Genomic DNA, 27,736 nt, shown 5'->3' with positions numbered 1-27,736 from the left:
TTATGGCCCAATCCTGCAATCATTTCTGCACATGCTCAGTCTCAATGAGCTCCAAAGGGACTACTCTGGCTAAATTTTAAGAATGTACCTAAGTGGATATTTTATTAGGGGCAATATACACTTTAGACAGAATTGATATTATGTACCTGCTCTACATCCTGGACATGTAAAGTAGTAAAATAGAGAAAATTGTTCGCAAACTGGTAATTTTTAACCTGCATGGATTTGGTAAAGAAACTATTAATGACCTGTAAAAGCCAGATTCCTAGTGGTCGTAACTAATGTCTGTAATACATTCTAAAACTAAACGGGGAAAAATTGAGAAATGAGCTTGTGTAAAAGGGCAGGAGGGTGACTGGATAGAATAAAGCTGTGGAATCCTTCATTTTACTAAGAACAGTAATATTAAAAACAGTAATACTAGGATTTTTTGGCTATTACTATAATATGTTTATAAGGGAAACTATACAGGCCTTTTACTGCTCTCTATATACATGTACTTCCTACCAAGAACACAGAATTCACAACACTATTCCTGTAATGCAATACAACCTACAATATTTGTGTTCTCCTGCCAAACCTCATGAGCATTTCGTAATTCTTTAGTTACCAGAGGAAAAAGCTCCATCTCATTAGCAGAGTTCTTGAGATTCTCCGTATCATAGCAGACACCAAAGTGAGAAAGCAGAAGTCGGAGCTGAGGTTTCAATTCTTCAGTCTCTGTTGTGTGTTGGGGCAGCGTGAATACAGCATCCTTGCTGTGTGGTCCTACAAAAGGCCAGAATTAAACTAACAGTAGTTTGCAACAGTTATTAGCAATAGCTGAGAAGCAGTGGATTCTAGAACAGGGGTTGGCAACCTTTCAGAAGTACTGTGCCGAGTCTTCATTTATTCACTCTGATTTAAGGTTTTGCGTGCCAGTAATACATTTTAACATTTTTAAAAAGGTCTCTTTCTATAAGTCTATAATATATAACTAAACTATTGTTGTATGTAAAGTAAATAAGGTTTTTAAAAAGGTGTTTTAAAAGGGTTTAAGAAGCTTCATTTAAAATTAAATTAAAATGCAGAGCCTCCCAGACTGGTGGCCAAGACCCGTACAGTGTGAGTGCCACTGAAAATCAGCTCGCATGCCACCTTCGGCACTTGTGCCATAGGTTGCCTACCCCTGTTCTAGAACATGCTGCTGTTCTTTATTGGGGACTATATAGTACTACTGTTTTCCCACTTCTTTTGTATGTACAGATTAAATTAACTAAGATCTGGTGTTTAGTCTGATAGGGAACAGCCACTGGATTCTAAATGGATATTTTTATTAAAACCTTCACCATCACCAAAGACAAAATACTAATCGCTATTCTCGATGCACAGACCTGCAATATAATGTGCTGTTGCTGCTGCAGCAGTAGCCATCTGCCAGCACTGAAGCAAACGTTACTGCTTGAATTTTAATAACATCATTGTCGAAAGCCACGGAACCAAGAGCCTTCCAAATCAAGCCTTAAGTCTACAAGCAACTAAAGTATGTTTCTATTACAGCATGAGTATTGCCACCGTAAATAATACTGTTGTGATAGTGCTATGAGTTTTTCTTCAATAACATGCTTCCAGAAACAAGATTCCCTCTTCTCATGTCTATTAAGGATGGGTGAACCAGCTTCAAATAACTCCCCTTCCTCCCAAATAAATCACTCATTTTTAGAATATTTTGGGAGAAGTTGTGAAATGGTTAATTATTTTTCTCCCTTATTCCCTTTTCCATCTGTGTCTGAAACCAGATTTGCCAAAGTCTTTTCAGCCAACCTAATTATCTGTGTTGCCTGCAAATTGTGTTACCTTACTTTTCTCCCCATTTTTCAGATGTATAATAAATGTATTTAACACTGGCCCTAGCATGGAACTTCAGGCTGTCAAAACTTTGCTATGCTGAAAATTAATTAAATGACCATTAATTCTTATTTTGTTTGTCTGTAAGCCAGTTTCTAACCCTTGATAATTATTCAAATCTCATCAACAGCTATTTAGTTTCTTTAACAGCAGAAAGCCCAAATAAATATCAACTCCTTTCTCCAGTATTTTGCCGACATACTCATTGAATTCTAATTGATATGTTACAATTTGCTAAAGTTCAGTCAGACTCATGGGTTTTCAGTGGAACTATATATAACCAAATACATTATCTCATTGCTTTGGCAGTAATGGGCCATCTGTGTTATTCTACACTTCACTTTGTCTTCGCTTTTAATGTTTTAATCATTTGATGTTTAATCTATGCAGCTCAGGTCTAGATAATAGATGGCTGAAGTCTGCAATGTTAATATCGTACAAACATTAGATAACGAGTTATTGCAGTAAACACAAAAATAAGATAAGTCACCTTTGAGTAGCTTTCTGTTACTATAAGGCCCCATTCCCCTGCAAAGTGAATATCACATGTACTCTAAAACATGTGCATGGTATAAAATGATGATATTGTGGGGGAGGCAGGCAGGCAGGCAGGCATATTTCCCAGGATAGCCCACAGTGATAAAATTAACAATACTCTAAAAATATTATCAAAACCACTGGGTGATCCTCTGCCAACTCATTCTCTACTACAAACTCAAGCAATATGCTCTTCCCCTTCTTGCAGAAATGAGGACTTATTTGTATAAAGTCACAGAAGCGGATATACCACTGTTGTGCCAGATTAACCAGAATTTTCAGGAAAGACACCACTAGAATCATAGTAGCATCAATATCCCAGCAGATTTCAATGCATTTCCATTCACTGTTGGCATCCTAGCACTGTGCTGCTAATGACATTCCAAAATGAGTAGTGTGTGTGTGATCCCACTCTGACAGTGGTCACAGAGCAAGTGTTGAGATACATGGTAACTTATGAGGCTCTTATGATTTATGTGTACATGGAAACATGAGGCATGCAGTGGCTGGTTCTCCAACTTCTTCCCCCTTCTATCAAGCCATCAACCCCTTTCAGAATGGTGGCTGAAGCATGAAGGGGAGTATGAATGTTTAGCATATCTGACACATGAATATCTTGCAAATATCTGTTCTCACTTTCTGGTGACATTGTAATTAAGAAGCAGGCAGCATTATCTCCTGTAAATGTAAACAAACTTGTTTGTCTTAGCGTTTGGCTGAACAAGAAGTAGGACTGAGTGGACTTGTAGGCTCTGAAGTTTAACACTGTTTTGGTTTTGAGTGCAGTTATGTAACAAAAAAAAAATCTACATTTGTAAGTTGCACTTTCACAGCAAAGAGAATGCACTACAGCGCTTGTATGAGGTGAATTGAAAAATACTATTTCTTTTATCATTTTTACAGTGGAAATATTTATAATAAAAAATAATATACACTTTGATTTCACTTGCAACACAGAATATATGAGAAAATGTAGAAAAACATCCAAAATATTTAATAAATTTCAATTGGTATTCTATTGTTTAATTGTGCAATTAAAATAGTGATTAATCATGATTAATTTTTTGAGTTAACAGCGATTAATTGAGAGCCCTAGTTTTAAAACTATAAATCTCTCCATAAAGGGGTCACTTATTGAAACACATTTTTAAGCAATGTTTATGCAAGAGAAAGGAGTAACATTTCAATGCTTGGTGTAATCAGAACAATATTCCAGACTCCCCATCAAATTTAGTCCCGCAATATTTTTCTAATATGCTGTTATTATGATTCAATACATATACAAGACCTTCGGATACTCAGGATTTGCAACAACACACAAACTTCCCCTACAACCAGAGGGTTGCAAAATGAAGTGAGCCACCCCTGCAGACTTTAAATTCTGTGCTCTAGATCTCTGAAGCCTTCTCAATTTTACAGAATGCTGGCTGGCTTCCAGGGCCGGCTCTGGGCACCAGCAAACCAAGCATGTGCTTGGGTCAGCACATTTTCAGAGGCGGCATTCCGGACATTTTTTTTTTTTTTTTGCGCTTCGGGCAGCAAAAGACTAGAGCCGGCCCTGGCAGCAGCAGCGCATCGTGCCCTGGGGCTGCTGCGGTTCGCACCACAGGGGAGCAGCGCCTGCACCTTGTGGCTGGGCCGGGCAGGCTCTGAGAGGGGACACTCAGGCTGGGGGCCGCCTGCAGATGCTGCAGGGCGGCTGTCCCCCAACACCACAGCCAGGGCTTAGCAAAGTGAAGTGGCCTGAGCCACCCAGGGACTGTGGCAAGGCAGCCAGAAGCAGCAGCAGCGGGGCCACAGAGGGCGGGGTGCTGGCGTGCAGGGCCTGTGTCCCGCTCTCTGGAGCTCTGCTCCCTCTGGAGCTACCCTGCCCTAGCTCTTCAGCCCCCTGCCAGGGCGATCCCTCAGCTCTGCCCTCCCTGGTCCCGGCCAGTCCTCGAGGAGGGAGCCCTTGCTGGAGGGACCCTGGGATGAAGTGTGGCCTGGGAGCCCCACTGCTTATTCCGACCCTGCCAGCGCCGGACCAGCTGGAGGTGAGGGGGGAGTGGGCGGAGTCAGCACTGGTGAGGGGGAGCGCAGTGCTGGGGTGGCAGGGGCTGCGGGGGATGGGAGGTGAGAGCCCAGTGCTGGGGCGACAGGGGCAGGGAAGAGAGAGATCCCAGGGCTGGGTGGCAGGGTGTGCGGGTGGGGGAGGGCACTGGTGGGGAGAATTGAAAGCCCAGGGCTGGGGTGGGGAGCAGCCAAAAATTTTTTGCTGGGGCGACAAAAATCCTAAAGCCAGCCCTGCTGGCTTCACAAGCTGCACTCGATTTCTCAGATGTGCAAACAAGAATAACGTTTAATATTTTCCAAACCAAGACTGATGACCTGTCTCAAGAGTACACATCAACAGATGACTTCCACACTAGAGGTCCTTTTATTGTAGTTTTAAAGGAAATGTAATAATTTCTCACCCTCTTTTCCTGAAATGCTGGGGCAAAGAGAGAAGCGAATATTAGAGGTTAAGGATTCAGACATAGTGGCACTTCTGAATTTCTCCCTATTATCCTGGGCCACCTCAGGGTGTTTCTCAATAATCACCTCCATTCTGTGAGAGAGAGGCAAATACTGGAGTACCTGAAAATATAAATGCATGTGTCGTTATTTCACTTCACTTAAAAAGTACTAAAATCACTCAGTCTGTGACTTAATGGGGGGGAAAAACACAGAAGAGAAATGATTGTATCTTTCATAGTACAAATGACAGACAATTAAACAACTAAAAACGACTTTCAGTGCTTACACAATAACATCACTAGGTAAACTAAGTGCAATGCAGAACAACTCCTCAGATTTGCCTTTGAAACTTTCTGTGTTCTTAGGTGAGTCCTTACGTAGACTGGCATTGCTACAGGGGTAGGGTTAAGGTTGTATGGATGTGTGAGCAAATGCAGCTCCCAATCTAGTGTACACACAGACTCCTTGGGGCCTAGTTCCCAATCTAGTGTACTCATCTCTCCTTGGGGCCTGGCTTTATTAACCAACTACCACCACAAGGATATGCCTACACTTAGGCCTGGTCTACACTACGCGTTTATACCGATTTTAGTGGCGTTAAACCGATTTAACGCTGCACCCGTCCACACAACAAGGCCCTTTATATCGATATCAAGGGCTCTTTAAACTGGTTTCTGAGGATTAGCGCTGAAATCAGTATTACCATATCGGATTAGGGTTAGTGTGGCCGCAAATCGACGGTATTGGCCTCCGGGCGGTATCCCACAGCGCACCATTGTGACCGCTCTGGAAAGCAATCTGAACTTGGATGCACTGGCCAGGTAGACAGGAAAAGCCCCGCGAACTTTTGAATTGCATTTCCTGTTTGCCCAGCATGGAGCTCTGATGAGCACTGGTGGTGATGCAGTCCCAAATCCAAAAAGAGCTCCAGCATGGATCATACAGGAGATACTGGATCTGATCGCTGTATGGGGAGACAAATCTGTTCTATCAGAGCTCCGTTACAGAAGACGAAATGCCAAAGCATTTGAAAAAATCTCCAGGCTATGATACAGAGTCCACAGCACAGTGCTGTGTGACAAGCGTAACGGAAAGCCAAAGAATCAAATGGACGCTCATGGAGGAAGGGGGGGGGGGACTGAGGACTCCAGCTATCCCACAGTCCCCGCAGTCTCCGAAAAGCATTTGCATTCTTGGCTGAGCTCCCAATGCCTGTAGAGTCAAACACATTGTCCGGGGTGGTTCAGGTTATAGCTCATCAATTCCCTCCTCCCTCCCCGTGAAAGAAAAGGAAAAGAATCATTTATTGACTTTTTTCAACATCATCGCATGTTTACTGCATGCTGCTGGTAGACACTGTGCTGGGGCAATGAACAGCAGCATCCTCTCCTCTCTCTTCCCCAGTGGCAGACAGTACAGTGCAGTAGGACTGGTAGCCGTCGTCATCCGCCCGTGAGTGCTCCTGGCTGGCCTCAGGTGAGGTCAGCCGGGGGCGCCTGGGTGAAAATAGGAATGACTCCCAGTTATTCTCAGCAGATGGTACAGAACGGCTGGTAACTGTCCTCATCATAGCAACTGGGGGCTGAACTCCATCACCCCCCCGCCCCCCTTTCATGTCTAAAGAAAAGATTCTGTACTGCCTGGACTATCATAGCAGCTGGAGGCTGCCTCCCCCTCATTTTATCTCACTAACAAGTCACTGTTCCTTATTCCTGCATTCTTTATTACTTCATCACACAAATGGGGGGGAGCCTGCAATGGTAGCCCAGAAGGGTTGGGGGAGGAGGGAAGCAACGGGTGGGGTTGTTGCAGTGACACCCCCTAGAATGGCATGCAGCTCATCATTTCTGCGGGATCTGACACGGAGCAGCTGTGCTCTCTGGTTCTCTGATATACTGCTTCTCTAGAACACTTGCCCCATATTCTAGGCAGGACTGATTATTTTTAGATACAACATAAAGGAGGAAATGACCCAGGGGGTCATTCCCATTTTTGTCTTTGCACCCCCGGCCGACCTCAGCGAAGGTCAGCCAGGAGCACCCATGACAGCAGCAGACGGTACAGAACGACTGATAACACTGCTCTACAGCCAAAATGTTCTGAAATAAATGTAGTCCAACTTTACTAATTCTGGGTCACTGAGAACGAAAATGATGCTTAAAATTGTTGATTGGCTCTAGTTTTCAAGATATGCTATTGAGTCAGTATATACGACCCGTGACTTGGAAATGGCGGAGGATAAGTGAGTTATAAAGGGAAGGGATCTCAATGTAAACCAGAAATGACTAAAATACATCTTTGACTGGATCTATGAATAAATCTATGACTGGGTTTGGACAGTACTTGCTTTTTAGGCAAAACAATGAATGATGCAATCTGAAGCTGGTATTGCATCATACATGATATGAATTGCATCATGTTATTCCTAGAAGTCATGGATGATGCAATCATAACAAAGCTTACATCACTCTGCTGAACAAATTGCCCTATATCAGCTCTAGAAATCAGACAGTGTCATGCTCTCTTATTTGTCAGTGTTTGATTTTGCAAAGGGACACATTTCTGTTTAGCCAAAGTGAGCAGAGATGCCCCGTACTTGTGTGAACAGCGCAGATAACTTATGCTATGTTTGCGGTGAAGAGACTTTTGTATCACAAAAGCGCAGTATAACCACTATGGTTAAGAAAGCCTATCACCTTGATTTTGGCTGCAAAATTGGAGATCAGGACAAGAGGTGGGCCCCACACATATGCTGCAACACTTGTGCAACAAATCTTCGCCAGTGGTTGAACAGGAAAAGGAAATCTATGCCTTTTGCAGTGTCAATGATTTGGAGAGAGCCAACAGATCATACCAGCAATTGTTACTTCTGCATGGTGCCTCCAGTTGGGAAAGGTGTGTCAAAGAAGAAAAAGTGGACTGTGCATTATCCAAACATTCCATCAGCTATACGCCCGGTACCCCATGGAGAAGGACTGCCGGTTCCTGATGCACCAGAATCATTCTCACTTGAGTCAGACGAGGAAGAGGAAGAGGATGAAACTTCTGGTCCTGAACCATCAATGTCACAGGACCCACATTTTCTCCCATCCTCCTCCTCTGAACCACACCTCCTAACACAAGGTGAACTGAATGACCTTGTCAGGGATTTGGAACTACCCAAGAGTAAGGCAGAGCTGTTGGGCTCCAGACAACAGCAGCCTGCAAGGAGATTCCACTATCAGGGCAAATGGAGCCCATCAATGCTTGCAGACTATTGCTGGACAGTGACAAGAGATGCTCCATTTAATGAATACAAGAGACAAGCCAAGAAGCGCCAAGTAGACACTGAATAGGACTAAACTATGTACAGAATAGTTTTTTGCCTTTTGTTTCATAATAAATTTTATTTATATAACCCTTTTGCTGATTTTTAAAGTATTACATAAACAGGAGAGGTGAAATATTATCATGTAAAGCAACCATAAACACATGAAAAGACCTAGGTTTACAATTTATGATTAAAACTCTACTATCTACACAATATACATAGACATAAAATGTAAAAACTTAAATATCTTAGAAACAGTAGCCAATCAGTTGTCTTAATTGTCATATTTGAATTCAGCACATCAAAATACATAATAAATATCACATTTTATCTCTGAAGCACACGACTTGTCAAAAATTGTAGACCAGTGTAATGGTCATCTCATCGCCAATTTACAGTGGCACAGGAGACGGTACAGAACGACCGGTAACCGTCTCTGCTACCTTGCAAAGGCAAATGAATGCTGCTTTGTAGCGCTGCAGTACCGCCTCTGGTCAGCAGCATCTAGTAGACATACTGTGACAGTGACAAAAGGCAAAACGGGCTCCATCGTTGCCATGCTATGGCATCTGCCAGTGCAATCCAGGGGAAAAGGGCGTGAAATGATAGTCTGCCGTTGCTTTCACTGAGGAAAGAATGAGTGACGCCATTTACCCAGAATCACCCATGACACTGTTTTTGCACCATCATGCATTGGGATCTCAACCCAGAATTCCAATGGGCAGGGGTGACTGCGGAACTATGGGATAGCTACCCACAGTGCAACGCTCCAGAAATCAACGCTAGCCTCGGACCATGGACGCACACCACCGAATTAATATACTTCGTGTGGCCGCATGCACTCGACATTATACAATCTGTTTTACAAAACCAGTTTATGTAAAATCGGAATAATCCTGTAGTGTAGACGTACCCTTATAATGCTACATTGGTGCTTCTGCATCAATGCAGCTGCGCTGCTGTAGCACTTCAGTGCAGACACTACCTACTTCAATGGGAGGGATTCTCCCGAGTAATTAATATGCCTCCCTGAGAGGCAATAGCTAAGTGGATAGAAGAATTCTTCTGCCAAGCTAGCGCTAGAGTCTGCACTGGTGGTTAGGTTGATACAGCCATGTCTCTCAGGGCTGTGGATTTTTCACAGTTGTGAGAACCGTAGCTATACTAATGTAAAATCCTACTATAGACCAAGCCTCTGATTATAGAGAGAGCCTGGAGAGAAGATTTCAGGTATTCTCCTTCTAGACTGCTCTGCCCATACCCTTTATCTTCTTCAACTCAAGCAGCCTTTTTATCTCAAAGAGCCAAAAGAATTTATCTTTTTTCTAGCAGAATTATCCCCAGTGTTAGCAGACCTTTAGTTTGCCAGCACGTTACAGAGCACTTTGCTTGTGCAATTCAATACTTTCAAAACTCTGAATTTCTTTTAAAATTTAACCTTAACTATGAATTTCCTCAAAAAGAACAGGAGTACTTGTGGTACCTTGGAGACTAAAACACAGCTGCTAATCTGAAATCTGAATTTCCTGAGTTTCTCTTCCGCCCCCGCCCCCATCAGAGATTTTTACACTAGCTACAGCATTCTTGCAAGGATTTGTTCCCCTCAAACAAAAATCCCACAGAGTTCTGTGATGTAGTCTCAATCCTTTGCTCCAGCAGAATCATGTTTTTCCTGGGAAATATTATTATATTTATTAAATGCTAACATTTTGCAGTGCAGAGGTTGGCAATTATGTTGCATCATCCACATGCTCTCTTACCCTAAGGTAGCTGTGAACGGCCTTGAGAGAGTGTAGGTGACACACTAACCACTGCATGTAAATAACTAGGTCTTCCTGTGTCACTATATTTACAGAATTCTTCTTTCCTGTCAGAAAGTTCTGTCGTGCAGCCGACAGTCTCGCAGCCCTCTGAACAGCATCGTTGTACTCCTGCATAATGAGACCAATTTGTTTCTATGTAGAGAGAGAGAAAAGACCATTATTTTCCTGTGTTTGTTTCTTTACCTAATCTATTAATTAACTAGAAGAACTTTGTATTTCCACCACGTGAAAAATCCTACTTCGGGAGGAATTTTGAGGCTCTTGCTTCCCAGACTAAATGATATTTGCAGTCCAGGAGGAAAGGTCATCTGCAGTCTCAAACAGAGAATTTCTTACCAGTCAGCTCTGACAGTAAAGGAAGCTGCAATTAATATACCCACCTGTCTAAAATCTGAATGTATAAAAACTCTGAATCATCCGCAATCTTTTTTCCAATTAAATACGCTCCATTGTCCAAGTGGCAATGATTACTTGGATAAAAAGTGAGTGGCATTTGTGATATCAGATCACCAGTTTACATCATGCTTTTAGAATTAAACAACAAAACCTTTTCAAAAACAAACTTCTCTTGTATTTTTTTTTAGGGAATTTAATGCTAGTGAATGTTCTAGATTGACATCCCTATTTGCTGATGCTCTCAGTGGAAACTAGAGCTCATCAGAAAGTGGAAAGTCATTTTTAACTCCTTTTTCAATAAGCAACAACATCCCAAGTTTTGCACAACCACTAATTAAAAACTTAGTTAAACAATGTTCCTTATTACAGTTTCCCCCATAAACACTAGCCTAAAATACTCTCCAAAGCTGTTCAACAACACCAACCCCCATAACAGTTGCAGAGAATCACACTAGCACATAGTTCTTCTTGTGCTACAGTTGGGCCCTTACCAATCACACAGGTTCAACACACGTCAGAGCAGCGGTCTTGGGGACGGTTTTGTTCAACATCTTCCTTAATGATCTGGATGATGGGATGAATTACACCCTCTGCAAGTTCGCAGATGACACTAAGTTGGGGGGAGAGGTAGATACGATGGAGGGTAAGGACGGGGTCCAGAGTGACCTAGACAAATTGGAGGATTGGGCCAAAAGAAATCTGATGAGGTTCAACAAGGACAAGTGCAGAGTCCTGCACTTAGGACAAAAGAATCCCGTGCACTGCTACAGACTGGGGACCAACTGGCTAAGTAGCAGTTCTGCAGAGAAGGACCTGGGGATTACAGCGGATGAGAAGCCGGATATGACTCAACAGTGTGCCCTTGTTGCCAAGAAGGTCAACAGCATATTGGGCTGTATTAGTAGGAGCATTGCCAGCAGATGGAGAGAAGTGAATATTCCCCTTTATTCAGCACTGGTGAGGCCACACCTGGAGTATTATGTCCAGTTTTGGTCCCCCTACTACAGAAAGGATGTGGACAAATTGGAGAGAGTCCAGTGCAGCACAACAAAAATGATTAGGGGGCTGGGGCACATGACTTATAAGGAGAGGCTGAAAGAACTGGGGTTATTTAGTCTAAAGAAGAGAAGAGTGAGGGTAGATTTGATAGCAGCCTTCAACTACCTGAAGTGGGGTTCCAAAGAGGATGGAGCTAGGCTGTTCTCAGTGGTGGCAGATGACAGAACAAGGAGTAATGGTCTCAAGTTGCAGTGGGGGAGGTCTAGGTTGGATATTAAGAAACACTTTCACTAGGAGGGTGGTGAAGCACTGAAACGGGTTACCTGGGGAGGTGGTAGAATCTCCATCTTTAGAGGATTTTAAGGCCCAGCTTGACAAAGCCCTGGCTGGGATGGTTTATTTGGGGTTGGTCCTGCTTTGAGCACAGGGTTGGACTAGCTGACTTCCTAAGGTCTCTTCCAACCCTAACATTCTATGATTCCAGGTTTCTTCAGCTGTGCTGCCAGTGTGCCTCTACTCTGGTTCATGGTAGAAATGGAGGGTCGGTTCAGTTTCCATGTCCATTCAGTCGCTGGCCCCTTTTAGGAGGCTGCCAGTAAGTGCCAGTTGTGGTAATGGCATATGATCTGGACAACAGTCCACTAGAAAATACACTGAAACCACCAACTTGTGGCACAGAGATTACCAAGTAGATTGAGTGCTAGTGACTGCCTCAATAGCCTATTACCTCTTCTCTGAGTTTCCCATCTTTAAAAGGTTGCTCAAATATTAAGTAGAAGGTTGTTTTTGTTTGTTTGTTTTTATAAATTGATAAACCTGGCCTGCTGGTAGGTAGAAAACAGCTTTATAATCTCTGACACTGCACTTCCACACTGCTAGCATAACAAAATGTTGGAAAATAACCATAATTTGTCTGTGTCTATATCCAACAGGTTTCTTGCAGTGCCCACTTTATCTTTGCTGATATTTTCATTATATATTTTGATTTACAGTTGGTAACCAATACAGACATTTACAATACAGCTGAATAACATACTTACCAGAAAATACAATCAACAAATTTACTATGCTTATAGTCACTACAGATTTTATATTTAATCAATAAGAATAGGTTGGCAAGAAGAGCATTTAAACTATTGTACCCTAACATTTATTATTTAATAATGTCACATTTCAGCTTCTACCACTAATACAACTCACAATTTATTTTCAGTGAGAAGTGTTTCTCCTGGAAACTTAAGGAACCTGCACTGAACAAAACAATAAATGAGGACATGGAAAGCTGGAATGGGCAAGAGCCTTCCACTTTCCTGGAGTGGACTCGACTCTTCTTGAATGGCTTTTGCTTCATTTTTAAATGATAGCCTGGCAGGGAGATTCAGAAGGGGCCTATATTCTAAAGCCTGTGGTTTTCAATCACAAAAATAGATTTTACTGAATAAACCCATGTAATTCCACAGCTGCCAAGCTATGTGGTTTTAATGAATTACTAGCTTGCTGGGCTAAATGTGCCATTACAGTGTTAAGACCGTTACAGTGACAGGGGCTCTTTAGGAGAATGTAGAGTTGGACTCATAGCATTAAAAAACTCTGAATTACAAGTGGAGGGAAGAAAACAAAAGTAGTACCAGCAAAATTTAAAGTTTTCTAAACAATATTCTGCTAACATACGGCACAAGAAGAATTCTTTGGGAAAGGGGCGTGATATAAAAGGTCTTTCTGATGCTCTCTTAAGATGACCTACATAATAAATAGTAATGATAACATTTGGCATCTAGTAGTTGCCTTTGAAAATAAACCACAAAAGTGTACTAAAAGGCCACACATTTATTCTCCCAACCATTTGTATTCAATATTTCTTTCCCTCCACTCACGGTACATTCTTAGGGCAGGTAAGTGTGTGCTTCTCTGTTGCTGCAAACATAGCACATTTTAGGTGCTACCATATGAACACCTTTCATCTGAAGATCTCAGTGCTTTACAGATGAACCTTATCCTTTATGGCTTTGTCACTTAAGTGCAAGACAGCCATCTAAACCACCATGAACATATCATGCACATGTGCAATATTTCTATTTTTTTATTTCTTACCTGATAGAGGGGATAAAGCTGTTCAATAACACTGCTGTGCCTACAAAATCTCTTCCATCTAAGCATGTGTAAGTATTTACTCTGGACCAGATGGGTAATTCTGTCTGTAAAAAACTTTAATGAAGCCAAAAATAAACAAAAGTGTCACACTTAAGCAAATGGTAACAGTTTAACATTGCGGTGAACTAAAGCAGTACTGAGAACAACATAAGCGGGGGAGGAGCAGGAGGAAATACTCCCTTAGTATCTCTGTTCTGCCACCCAGCCTCACACTGAGAGGTAACTTTCTCTATAAGTAGTTCTAGTAAAGAAAATGGTGCTACTCATTATTAAGCAGGGGTGTGAGTAGGGCAGGGGCTGCACTCTGCTCCTTAAAGGAGCAGAACACAGCTAGGGAGGACGGTAATTCTTCATATGGCTTTAACAGCACAATACATATGCTAACAAACTTAAACAAAAGCTTTATTTAAAGTTTGTTAGCATATGTATTGTCCTGTTACATTGGTCAGGAGTCCTCAAAAGGAGAGGGGTGGGAGGGATGAATGGTGTTTAAACAGCGTTTTTTAATCTGTTTCTCTCCATTGGGCTGAATTATCCATGACATCCATACTGCATCACATCAAGCCCAAATCACTAGAGGAATGCTTCTGCTTGCACTGACCAGAGGATGTTTGGATTCTGATGTCAGCCCAGTTCTGCAGCCTGATGGGAATCAAGTGTTGTCCCCAGTGTACCTAGAATTCTTCTTTGCAGACAAACTAGTCTAACATGCATTTTGTTAACTGGAACTGGAGTAGCAAAACAAAACAAATGCCTCATTTTCCAGCTTTGTGGGTGAGAACTGTAAGAGAAGATTATAATGCAGGACACTGACAGCCTTAAACCAGCCAGCTGCCTCAGGAATGTGCCAAGAACTTTGCTGAAAATATGTTCCTCATCTTAGCAACGGAGCTAAGTCTTATCATACATTTGCCCACCTTTATTCAAATGAAGCTCCTTCTGATCTGACAGCTCAGGCATTATCGGTTTCATCCAGAACAATTTACAAACTTGGAACCTAAACCTTAATCATTTGATCAATCCCACTGTAGACTATTTACATGACTATGGACCACTTTTGTGGGCCGGTAAGATTTTCAGGAGTCTAGTACCACAAAGGAAGTTGAATCCCCCATTGAAATGCAATGTTTGGGTACAATACAGTAAAGCAGTTTAGGATACAGTTCTACTTAAAATTTGTCTTTTAATAAGTCATACATATGCTGAAATGGCTCCTCACCCAACTCCCATATTCCATATAAACAGACTGAATACTACATATTGGGCAGGAAAATGAGTAGTTAAGCCTGTTAATCTTTGTATATATAAAGTGGTGTGTCAGAGGGGACAAGGAGAGCATAGGCCCTGGGCTGGGGTTGGAATCACATGGAGGGTTACATGGGGAGGTCACGTGTCCCCTCTTGTATCCCTCCCATGAGTGCAGTACCGACAAGAAATGATTTCTACTTGCACCACCGTTAGTAAGGTACTAATCAGCATGAGGAAGGCAGCAGAATTCACCCCAATTTAAAACTTAAAAAAAAAAAAAAAAAAAAAGCTTAAGAACAAAGGCTACAGAATGGGGGCACACCAGGGCCGGCTCCAGGCCCCAGCACGCCAAGCGTGTGCTTGGGGTGGCATGCTGCTGGGGGCGCTCTACCGGTTGCCGGGAGGGTGGCAGGCGGCTCCTGTGGACCTCTCACAGGTATGCTTGTGGATGCTCCACCGAAGCCGCGGGACCAGCGGATCCTCCGCAGCAATGTCTGTGGGAGGTCCACCGGAGCTGCGGGACTGGCGAGCGGCAGAGCGCCTCCCGCGGCATGCCGTCGTGCTTGGGGCGGCAAAATGGCTAAAGCCGGCCCTGGGGCACACAGTAGTACAGGAATACTGTTCCAGCCCATCCCAGCTGACTTTAATCCCTTTTTAGATACCATACCAAGTAGTACAAGAGGTTCCTTATTATGCAAGGAAATGCTTTAAGCACATCCATTTTCAAGATAGCCCTCAGAACAGAGTTTTGTTTAATCCTTGCTTTAAGTCATAACTCAGTCACCATCATGCTAGGACATATGTATTGAAACACTGTTCGAGTCTTTGAGTAGAAAATAGGAAAAAAAAAAAAAGTTACCTGGTGCAGTAACAGAGGTAAGCTTTCTGCTGTATACTCTCTTCTCAGACAGCTCTCTAGCTCCCTCTGCATGACATCAGCCTGAATAACAAGAGATTTTGCCCCTGCTACCTACAAGCACAGGTAATTGGACATCAAGCAAACTTTCTGGGCAAATATAGATACCCAGGAAAAATGATATGCTGCACTCATGTTTTGTAAAAGGCAAAACCAACCCCCCAGACACACACACAAAGTCTCAGGAGAAGGCTAATTTTTCACAATCTGGGATACAAAATGATTTTAAATAAAGAAAACCGATTATTATGAGCTTGATCCTGTAGCCTTTGAAGCCAGTGGGAATGATTACATGAGTAACAGCTACAGGATTGAGCTCAAAATTATCAGTATCACGGCTGTTGTAGAGAAAATAAAGGGTTGTGTTGTTTCACTACTATACAATTATATTAGTACTCTTCCCACCCTACGCCTTATTGTCAACAGTGGAGACAACAGTTGAAGTTTTTTTTTTTAAATGAGCAAAACTGTATCTGAAGTTATATTCTAAATAGTAATAGAGAATTATTTAAAGGTGACTTTTTTCATGCTTGTATATTCTTTAGTTACCTGTAAAACTTTCTTCAGTGTCACCTCCCTTTCTTTTCTGAAAAACGAAGCGTCCTTTGGTATTGGAACAGAACTATAGAAAGATTATCCAGAAGAATATTACAGTCTGTTCATTAATATATTCCTTTGTCATAATTTGACAGGCCCAGTACAATTCAAGTTGTATAAATCAATGGCAAATATTATCCATGGTAAATATCCCCTTTTTAAGGCAGAAAAGTTTAAAAAATTATATAGAGAGAGAGAGATAGAGAAAGAGAGACAGTGTGTACATCTGGGCAGGGCTTGCAAGCCCTACTCAATTAAAATCCTCACTGAAATAAAGGCTTTGCCTGAGTGAGGTCTGCAAGACAAGACCCCCTGTTTATTGACACCGAGGACCAAGGCTGTAAAAAGGATAAGAGACAAATCTCTTACCCTCTCTCTCTCTCCCCCTCTCTCTCACTCACACACACACTGTAGATATATTTAAAAAAATGTACACATTAACAAACTATTGTCAATATTAAATATTTTTACTACTAAATAAAAATGAACGTGTATGTTTTAAATACCAACCAAGAGGTATGAGCTGCAGAATCACGTCCAAAAGCAATGTACAGGAAATCATATTAGAACACTTAAAGACACCCCTCTTCAATGAAAGAAGTGACAGAGGATTAATTAAGGCTGCAGGGAGATTTTAAATTTTGTTTTGCGATTTAAAACATAGAAGGGCACTGAATTTCCAAAAATAATTTAGAATTTTATATTAGCTTTCCTGTACTACACAGTGAGTCAGCAGTGGAGTCAGAATTGAAAGAAAGAGTCAAGGTTCCTGGTTCCCAGGTCTGTGTCCAAGCCTCTAGATCACTAAGCATGAAGGATTTCTAATAAGAGGAAACAAAAGTGTATGAAACAGACACTTATAAAATACATAATTGACATAATAAGCCCTCTTTTCCTCATTCACCAAGAGGTTTTCTTTACCTGTAAGCTCTATCTGGTGTTCCCTGCAGTACCCCATTGTCTTCTATTTCTGTCTTCAGCTCTGCCAGTTGAGCAGCTAGTTCTTTTTCCAACTGCTGGACTCTCTCAGTGGAAGAGATCTTGTAAAATTCATCCATATTGTAAACCTCAATGCTTTAAGTCTACAACCAAAGTATAGTATAGGACAAGCCTAGAGACAGTGTTTTTCCCCTCATGAGCACAGTACATTGTCTACATGCACAGAGATTTTCTTATGGTTCCAAAGGAAGACGATTTTTTTAAAAAGAGAGAGAGAGATTACAGGTGGTATGTGCTGCATATGAGATGGCCCATCAGGACATATATTATAATGAACACTGTGAATTTTCTTCTCATGTGGGAAACACCAGATCCACTAGAATTTCTAAAGAAATCCCATAGTCTAATTTCTATTCCTGACTGGAATTACACGCTTTGCAGTCTTGCGTTTTGGGATTTATTGAGCAAGATTCATGGAGTTTAATCACATCATTTCTAGGTGACCTTGGGCAAGTCACTTCCCTGTCTCTGGGCCTCAGTTTCCCCATCTGTAAAATGAAGAGTTACTGATACTGGCCTCTTTTATAAAATGCATTGAAAGGAAAAGCTCTTTACAAGAGCTAGGTATTATCATCATCATCATCGAGGGCTGAGGTGAGGCTTGGGGTTTTTGCTAAACAATCAAAATTGATAATGCAAAGTCACCTGGTGTGACCCCGGGCCTTCAAAATCAATCTCTGCTCTCCAGCTGTACTGTAAGGGTTCAGGCAAAAACTCTTCTACTCTGATAACAAGTACACAAATTAGTAAGAAGTAACAATAACCAGCATCTCATTCACACTGTATAAGATTATTATGGAACCAATTTTAATTTCCTGAAAACAGATCATGCATTTGTTACAATGCTACTGAACCGTAACATTACAAAAAAAGCAACCAAAAGTCCACCTTCTATAAGGGGATACAGAGTGTGGAATTAAACAACCACCTGGACTTGAAATATTATTTGTATTGTGATAGGGCCCTGGCCTGTAGGTGCTATTATGCTAGTCATGGTACAAATATATAACAAAAAGGAGGTCTCTGCCCAAAAGAGCTAAACCTAAGCCCCCAGTCCTGCAAACATTTACTCACATGAAGTCAATGATACTATTCACTGGAGTAAAGTTAAGTACATGCACAAGTGTTTTCAGAACTGGGGCCCAAATTTAAGACAAGATACAACAAACTGATGTGACAAACAAACAAGGAACACAAGGGAACAAGTATGACAGTTATGAATAGTACCTAACCACTGTCAAGTGTTTTTGATGCATCACACCATGGAGGAGTTTTAAGGGACAGATCCAAAGTCCACTGAAGTCACTGAGAAGACTCCCACTGATTTCATTGAGCTTCAGCCCCACAGAAGGTCAATGTGTCTCTGTGGATTTCCCAGATGTGGGTGAACTGAAGAAAATAGAACTTTAAATACAAAATAAGAGCACATGCTCGCATATCTCTAATTTCTTATTTGGCTGCCATAAAGTTATCACAATTCTGTATGATACTTTTATGTTGGGAAGCAAATGTCTCTCAGTAAATCTTCCAGTCCACACAAACATCTGTAGTTAGTTATATTAGTAAGTATCCAAGTCTTGATGAGATCCTGCCTTAATATTTTTCTAAAAGTGTTTTTGCCAGTTCCTATTCCCAGAACACAGTGGATTTATTGAAATGTCTAATGGCCAATCCCTAGTTATGCCGGGAAGAAGATTGTAACATGTTTTCAAACTTAATTCCTTTTATATAGAGACAAAATCTTTCCAGCAGTTTTAAGTAATAGAGTATTACTGTTTAACATGTGCTAGCATATTTGATTAACACCAGAAGTGTGAACAGTTGTTGGATACAATTTACTTTTCTAGGTATCCAGTTATATTGTTTGACCTGTATCCTTTGTCCTACTTTGCATATGTCCAATTGTAAACTATGACCCTAGATTAAAGCACTAATCAATTCTCTTGTCATTGATAATCTTGTGCAAGACTAATTTGTATAACTCAGTGTAAAGGGGTAAGGCTGATTGCTTTTCTATGGGACAGGTCATTGTAACACTTGTCTGCTGACTTTGTAATAATATTCAAAATGTGAATAAACATAAAAAGTTAAAATAGTTTCAAATGCAAAGGACATTGAATGTTTTCTTTCTTCTATGTATGATTCAAAAGGACCTGTAAGAGATTCCAGACCAAGCCCTCACTAAGCCAAACTTACTGCTTGAGTAAAAATCTGTTTGAAGCTCTCCTACATATTAGTCATTTACAGAATTCAAGACTGGGATTCTCGAAGGAGCCTAGGGAATTAGGCATCTAAATCCCATTGAAATTGAACTCCAAACTCTTATTATAGGCCCTGATCCTGAAAACACTTAGGCACGTGGTTAACTTTACTACTATGAGTAGTTCCACTGATATCAACTCACGATAGTAAATTTAAGCACATGGCTACATATATGCAGGAACAGTGCCTTGGGCTCCTTTAAAAATCCCATCATAAGTAATTAACAGCTGCTTCCAATTGTAAATTTTCTAAATAAAAAATAACTTGGCTGGTCTCTCCACTCTAGGTAATGCTGAGATACTATTCCAAAACAAACTCTTGCAGTTACTGCTATAAGAATGCATTTTTCATTTCTAGAATTTTTCCTCTAGCTAAGGAAACTTTGAGGTTTACATTTTATTATCTGTAGAAATAATTTTATCTATACTTTACCTCTTTTTTAATGCATGTTACAGTACATCAGTTCTGTTTTACTCTGAGAAAGGAAACACATGTTGAAAAATTTAAACAGTTCCTGAGAACAAATAATAATAAGACACTCATGTTAAAAAATGAGTTGAACTGTTTGGTGCTGAAATATAAAACATGCATAAAAGTTTTTGATTATATAAATTTTTAAAAACTGCTTTATGATCAACTCACCTCTTTTCTCCAAAATCTCATCTAGACTCAAAACTGAATGCTTTTGACCTAAAATTAAGTAAAGATCTCAAGTAACTACCTATCTGTCATGAACCATTTGTACTTGGTTTCCTTTTCCACCTCCTCACAATTCACAGACAGGCAATCTGAGGGGTGTGTAGTAACCTATTTATGTAGAGTACATATTTTATAACACATTTACTATGGCCATTCAAACGTTGTCCCTTCCTCTATTCTGTAAACAGAACCATAGCACTAAAATCTCCATTGCCAGCTTCACAGCCATACAATACCTGTCTAACTCCCCCGAGGTTGCTGTCAGCCGCTGCTGCTAACCAACCCTTGCAGTGAGGGAAGCGTTCCGATCCTATCACTGCAGTAGTAGCACGCAACAGTCTGTCCCTCAGCTTTCTAAAGTTAAGAACAGAATCGAAATCAGGACGCAGAGGAAGCAGCTGATACACTCGCCACTTTCCCAGTGCGTGGACAAGCCCAGCTGTAACCATAGCAACCCTAGTACACTCAACGTTCTAAGGGTCGGGGAAGCCCAAGGAAAGGAGCTGCGATTGCCTTTGATCGTCTCTGGCTCTGATAGTGCAGGGACTCCCTGGGGGCGGCGCCTGGGTGCTGCTGTCCTAGTGCAAATATGTTCACCTCGTACTTGCACACAGGGGGTAAAACTCTGGTTGTTTCTTGTCTAGATTTAATAGCAGAAGGTCTGTGGTTTATTGCTTAGGTGTAGGATCCTCTGCTCTCTTGCGAGAGGCGAGTGCAACCCTTTGGACTATCTGTGATATGATATGGCTCTTAAGTGTTAAAAACTTTTTGAAAATAGGCTGCAGGGTCAGGACTAGGTAGCAGGGCTCTCACGGTAGTAATGCTGGCTCTGCTAGCGACTCTCTGTGTGGTAACCTTAGTTTTCCTTGTACTTTAGTTTTCCTATCTCGAGAGATATTTGTCTACTTCACAGGGATAGCAGGGAATAGATGGCTTAAGATCACAAGATAAGAGGGGCTCCTAAGTGAAATATGAACCTAAAATCAGAGCTGGCTCTTTGCAACTGCAGAATACTGCTTCTACCTCTAGCAATGCTGACTTCAATGTATACAAATGTTTCTTTTCTTCATCCAAGTCCCATCTGTACTAGGAAAATAATTAAAATGCCTTTTTAAACACTAACGTAGTCAGGATTTGATATCCTTAAAAATAAAACCATGTTAGCTGATCATGATCAATCCTTTGGGTCAATTTGAGGCTACCCCTACCAGTAAACATGTCTTTAAAAGGTGTATAGTTTTTAAAATTATGTTGGGGAACACACTCTAAAACACAACCTATTTTTCTAGTCCAGGCACGCTCCAAAAGAAAAATCTTAGATCTAGCTTTTGGCACAATTTAGAGGGAAACAGACCTGAAATAAACATTAAACTTGCTGGTCTCCTAGAGTAACCAAAGCTGTAAAACAATTCACTACGTTTATAAGACTCCCAGTTAGACAACTTTTTAAAAAATGAATAAATTATAGTAAATCTGTATATAGACAATACGCACATACACCACAAAATATATGCAGTCTTCTTTCATCACTGAGATGTCACTGAGCATAACCCATTAGTCCAAAAGTGCTTATTAACTTTCTTCCACAACAGTGCAGTGCTGTCATCTTCTGATTAAAGACCCACTTCTGACACCACCAACTAAAATGCCGGGAAACAGAGCTTGGCTCTACTTTTTGCAAGGCCATATCTGCAAAAAGATTTGTGGGGACCACTCTGCTCTCTTCACACTAGAGATCAGTAGCAGAACTTCACTCACCTGCCACAACATTGTTTTATTTCTGGTGTATGTACACTTTTAAAAATACCCTTAATTAACATGAGTTGCAGAACCCCACTAGAATTTTGACCTGTAATTGGACAAACCCTTCCCCTTGCTACACTCCAGATAGCATCAATGCTCATAGCCAGCAGGTTGAGTGTAGACAATAATTCCCAGGAAAAAAATTGTGCATTCTACCCATCCTGGAGTAGAAAAGGACGCCATCTTTACAGCAGCTTCTACTCCTTTCCTACCATGAAGCTGCTGAAGCTTCCAGCAGGTGTGGCTAATATGCCTTTGTGTGAGAGTGAAAAGCAGTTGCTCCTAGTTATCTCATGGTGGTGGGTTTTTTTGGGGGGGGATTGTGTTGTTAGCTTGTACTTAATAGCAGGTTTATTCAGGGCCGGCTCCAGGCCCCAGCGCACCAAGCGTGTGCTTGGGGCGGCATGTTGTGGGGGGCACTCTGCCGGTTGCCAGGAGGGCAGCAGGTGGCTCCGGTGGACCTACCGCAGGTGTGCCTGCGGAGGGTCCGCTGATCCCAAGGCTCCGATGGAACATCCACAGGCACGCCTGCGGGAGGTCCACCAGAGAAGCAGGACCGGCGAACGGCAGAGCACTCCCCGTGGCATGCCGCCGTGCTTGGGGTGGCAAAATGGCTAGAGTCAGCCCTGGGTTTATTTATGCTGTTACAAAGGCACTATTTCCTTGGAAGCTTCTCAAGTTGAGAATTAAGGGTCTACCTTAACCAGTTCCTTCCTTCAGCTACTTCTGTTTTTGTGGCACCTTAGAGACGAACACATTTATTTGGGCATAAGCTTTCATAGGCTAAAACGCTTGTAACACTAAACTACTGATTTATCCACTTCAAAATGTGAGGATACAGCTATATTTACTTAGCATTACCATCTCTCCCTATGTACTCCTTGGAGGGAAAACAGTGGTGCAGAGACAGATAGCACTAAATCAGGAATTTATTGCATCAAGATTATTATAATATCAAGTCTGAATAATTAGCTGTTCATTCTGCTATATTTACATAAGAGGAAAGTAGTAGTAATCCTAGAGTACACAAGGGGACCTAGGCATTGCAGCACACAGTATTACTGTGCCTAACTTTTAGTTGCCTAGAAAAGTCACAGGAACAACCCTGTGATCCACCATGTTGAATTAGGCACCCAAGTCTCTCTATATAGAGAATGGGGAGAGATAGGCATCTAAAAATGCAATTGACCGAGCCAAACAACTAGGGAGGCAGTCACCTAAGCCAGCCAATGGGAGATGCTGACCAAAGGAGTGTATCATAAGCCTCATCCTTCCAGATGCCTAAGACCAGGCAGCAGGGAGGCACCTATCTCTGCTTGTGATCCATGAACGGAAAGGAGCTGCTTGGAGTCAGGCATCTTAGGCACTTCTTGCAGGAATGAATTAAAGCACCTGCCTCTCTCCATGATCTCTCCTGTTGAAGCTGTTCCACTAGTAGATAAATAATGAAAGATTAAGAAAATCATTCAAGTAGGGGGACCAGACCCAAGGTTTCCCACTTCTTAGGTAGGTGCCCTAACAACTGTGCCACAGCCGCATGCTCACCTGTTCTAGCCCAATAACTGGTCCTATGCACGCAAATTATAAAAGAATCATTGGGCCAGAGTGCAGACAGCCTGTGGCCCATCAGATAAAGCATCCACGTGGGGGGTGGGAGACCCCTGTTCAAATCTATCTGGACAACAGGAAAACCACTGCATTCCGCCAAGCAGTGGGGAGTTGCTTAAGTTAGCCAGGGGAGGCAGCATTGCAACTCCCAACCCCTACAGACAGGTGCTCATGCCAATCTATAGCTCCACTGAAACACTAACAAGCGCCTCGCGTTGACTGCACAAGACACACAAGAATTTTCCGAGATGTAAATTATCTAAGAAATGTGTTCAAAGGATATACTCATGAGACACCTCGGACCTCTCAAAACCTACCTCTTCACTTGCCCATTACACTTCCCACTGGACAGCATGCCCAAAGCTCAGCTGCCACCAGTTTTCTGCACAAACGTGATGAAAATACCATGTATGGTGAGTTTAAAATTCCCCCTTCTATAGTAATGGAGGGACATGCGATATCTCACACCCAGGGAGATGGGCAGAGTAGACAAGGGGATGAGGAGAGGGGAAGCCAAGATGAGTTGTCACATACTAATGCCAGTGGTCTCGCAGGTACTGTTGACTACTCCTAGGAAGCAGTCCCATGGAACTCTACCTGTTTTCCTTCCAGTTGGCTCAGTAAATCGATGTATTTGTGAACAACTGATTATGGCCTCCAGGAACTGGTCTAGGACCCTGGAAACCGTAGACTTGCTGATGCCAGTAGTCTGTGCAGCAATCTGCTGAGAGGATCCTGATGCCTGTATCCCCAGTGTGGTGCTGACCCAGTGGTGACAGACAGTGGCTGACTCCTGTGTACAGTTGTGGCGAGGTTCTCATGAAGAGCATCACAAAAGGTGTTGGAGAGCATCTGGGCCCAGCACATACTACTGGATGCAGGTCCACTGAGGGATCCCCATGAAACTGTGGTGGGAATGGCAAGTTCACCGAGATGGCTGCAGTGGATAACCTCAGCCTATGGCTCAAGCTTGGCCTTGGCCTGAGACTGGTGCTTGGGTTGGACTATCTCTGCCCCTGTTCTTCCTCCTCTTGCTGCCATAACTGGTGCTGCAACATGAAAACACTGTTGTTTATCATGCTGGACCTTGCTCCCTGGGCTCCCACTTCCCTGCATAGTAGCAGCTCAGCTGCCCCCACCCCCATCTCCCTTCTTGCTCCATAGCCTTTTCCCAGCCCTCTCCCCCCTTCCCTTGGTTATCTATGGTTCCCCTTTCCTACCCTAAGTGGTCCCTAATTTGTGCCCCACTAGAGGACCCATTAGCTACCCTCTGATGTGTTAACCCAATACCCTGTCCACCTACACCTTGCACTACCGGACTGCTGTCTCACCAACAGATCTTGCTTCTCTCTTTCCCTCCCCTCCCCCACTTCTGTCATGCTCAAAATCTTGCTCATACTCACCTTCTGCCCCCTGGGCTGCATAGACGGGTAAAAGCCAGGTACTAGCTGGTCTCTGAGCACACCTACTGGATCAGGCCCAAAATGAGAGGTATTCCTCTTCCAACCTTTCCCTGATTCACAAATCAGTCGGGGTTAGGTAAGCAATAGGCACCCACCTGCCTAATGCAGGCCAGCAGTGTACATGCTCCAGGGGCTAAAATTTAGGTTCCTAGGAACTTTTACAGTGGAAATGTAGGCAGTGAGTGAGTTAAGGCACCTACCAACAGGCAGCAGCTGAGTGGGAGTTTTGTTAATCACAGTGGTGCTATGTATAGAAACTTAGGCAACTAAGTTGCTTTGTAGATCACACCCTGAGTACTAAATATTAGAAGTAGAGTGTAGCTCTGTTGTACTAACAGCAGCAAGAAGCTGAAAGTCTGAAAACACCACAGCTGTAGTGGATTGGGTCATTTTTTACATATTTGAGTATAGGCATGGGGTTCTAGGCCCAGTATGCACAATGGCTTCAGCCATCTTTATATGTTTCCACTACACTGGCTTATTGCGTGATTTAGACAGGCTCTGTTGATAAAGAGTTCTAAGCTAGGCATCTACTTAGGTTTTTAAGGATTGGTTCCTTCCACATAACCAGTCAAAATGAGTTTAGCAATATTCATATTAAAAACATGGCTGTTAGAGCAGTATAAATGGTGCCTTATTAGCATTAAAGAGTCAGATGTGGGGGATTTTTGTGTTTTTGCTTTGTTTAATAAAAAGAACCCACACCATATTTGACCCAATATGGGCCATTAAGCCCTCTGATTGGCAAATGTGTATAATACAAGCCATTACACTTTCAGAAAAAGTACTTCATAGAAAGAAAACCACCTTGCTCTGTCATTGCAAGTGACTTTTGACAAACTCCCTCTGCAAAACAAGCAATCTTCAACATCAGTCCTTTGAATGCAGGCACTAAATTTTATGTCCTAGATAATTTTACACTAAAAAAAATTAGCAAGTGCACATTCACAGACATTGCACTTGTCTGCATTAATTGTAAGAACCCAAATATTCAGTTCTCACAAAAGGAAGACTCCCACTGACTTCACTGGGAATTTTGGCCCTGTTAGGACTACAGAAGCAGGCTTCAACTATCTCCTTTCAGCATGGAGGAAATATGATAGTCCTGAGTTTTGTCCTACATTAAGGAGTTTTCCCTTCCTTCTCTACTGAAATAAATTAAATTTCAAAGTGTGTGCATGTATGCTGATGAGGAGGAAAGTGGGTAAAAGAAACAGATTGCATTTCTTATATATTTCAAAGATAGTTTTATTTTGTAAGTTAAAAGAAAGTAAGTGAGACACCTCATGAAACAGTTAAAACAGATTTTATTACAAATACGTTTATCTACAGGGAAAGTGAGTTTGTTCAACCCAAACCTAAAGTTTCAACTGAAATTTACTAGCAAATGTAGACATGGCATAAATGAAATATTAAACTTTTAATTCAGTCTAATATTTGTTAAATCCAAACCTATGAAGTGTCAGACACTTTTTTTTGGCATATTAGTAAGAGGCACTACCTATATGATAAAATGTAAAACTATTGTTCCCACGTGATATCATCTTTTTTCAGCGTTGATTGAAGTTTCTGCACATTTTTTAACAGCTGAAGAGAGCTTTTGCTTTTCTGCACAGGACAGTTTTTTGATGCACTTCTGCTTGGAGTAACTGGAATCTCTCTTGTTCCTTTTAGGTCATCAGATTTTAGTAGGACATGAGCTGACTGTCTCTTCAATTTCTGAGCTTTTTGCTTTAATTTGTGGACCTAAAAAGTGAAGATTATGCATAAAAGTTTTAATGCTCAGAAAGGATATTGGCTAGAGACCCAGGCACCATGTAAGAGCCACAAGGTCTCAAACACCAACTATAAATGAAAAAAAAAAGAGTTTAGCTTACCAGGTTTATTTCTACAGAAGTAGCAAGCATAAGAATTTTACTTTGAAAATGTAAATAAGATAATATAAAAAGATAGCCTTTTTGTAAAATTCAAAATGTAAATGTTAGCATGAGACACAGACAGAGTCTCTGTTATCTAAGGCTATGTCTACACTATAGCCGGCATCCATGCTCTGAGATTGATCCACCCACAGTTGATTTAGCAGGTCTAGTGAAGACCCGCCAAATTGACAGCAGATAGCTCTCCAGACAACCCCTGTACTCTACCCCTGACGAGAAGAGTAAATTAAGTTGACGGAAGAGTTTCTCCCATTGACCCCCACACTGTAACTTGACCTAAGGTAAGTCAACTCCAGTTACGTTATTTACACAGGCACAGCTGCAGCACTATAGCTGCACTGTTGCAGGGCTTCAGTGTAGACACTTACTACAGTGATTGGAGGGGTTCTCCCACTGATGTAGGTAATGCACCTCCCTGAGAGGCGGTAGTTAGGAGTTAAGTCAGTGTAACTACATCTCTCAGGGATGTGGATTTTTCATATTCCTGAGAGACACTGCTATGCAGATATAACTTTTCAATGTAGACCAGCCCTCATCAGTTATAATATCCTATTTATGGCAATGTTTTCCACTTTAGCTTCATTCCAGATGTTCAGTATCAGCCA

The 27,736-nt window shown here is 41.9% G+C and overlaps 2 protein-coding genes across 3 annotated transcripts in view; both read right to left on the bottom strand.

Moving 5' to 3' along the window:
- LOC115648449 overlaps nucleotides 1–20,742 on the bottom strand; it is a 150,139-nt gene extending 129,397 nt beyond the window's left edge. Inside the window, 8 exon segments of the mRNA XM_030556084.1 lie at nucleotides 611–768; nucleotides 4,878–5,040; nucleotides 9,991–10,185; nucleotides 13,540–13,653; nucleotides 15,707–15,817; nucleotides 16,313–16,385; nucleotides 17,282–17,442; nucleotides 20,557–20,742. Coding sequence (XP_030411944.1) covers nucleotides 611–768; nucleotides 4,878–5,040; nucleotides 9,991–10,185; nucleotides 13,540–13,653; nucleotides 15,707–15,817; nucleotides 16,313–16,385; nucleotides 17,282–17,418 — 951 coding nt within the window. The 5' untranslated portion in view covers nucleotides 17,419–17,442; nucleotides 20,557–20,742.
- A 5,746-nt stretch (nucleotides 20,743–26,488) lies between these two features.
- Nucleotides 26,489–27,736, bottom strand: part of CEP57L1 (centrosomal protein 57 like 1) — a 35,415-nt gene continuing 34,167 nt past the window's right edge. For both annotated transcript variants that reach the window (XM_030556078.1, XM_030556079.1), the window contains exon 11: nucleotides 26,489–26,940. In XM_030556078.1, coding sequence (XP_030411938.1) covers nucleotides 26,716–26,940 — 225 coding nt within the window. In that variant the 3' untranslated portion in view covers nucleotides 26,489–26,715. The remainder of the gene's footprint in view (nucleotides 26,941–27,736) is intronic.

Source organism: Gopherus evgoodei, chromosome 3 (genome assembly GCF_007399415.2).
Source record: "Gopherus evgoodei ecotype Sinaloan lineage chromosome 3, rGopEvg1_v1.p, whole genome shotgun sequence".
Lineage (NCBI taxonomy): Eukaryota > Metazoa > Chordata > Testudines > Testudinidae > Gopherus > Gopherus evgoodei.
This window is presented reverse-complemented; position numbering and strand designations above follow the sequence as displayed.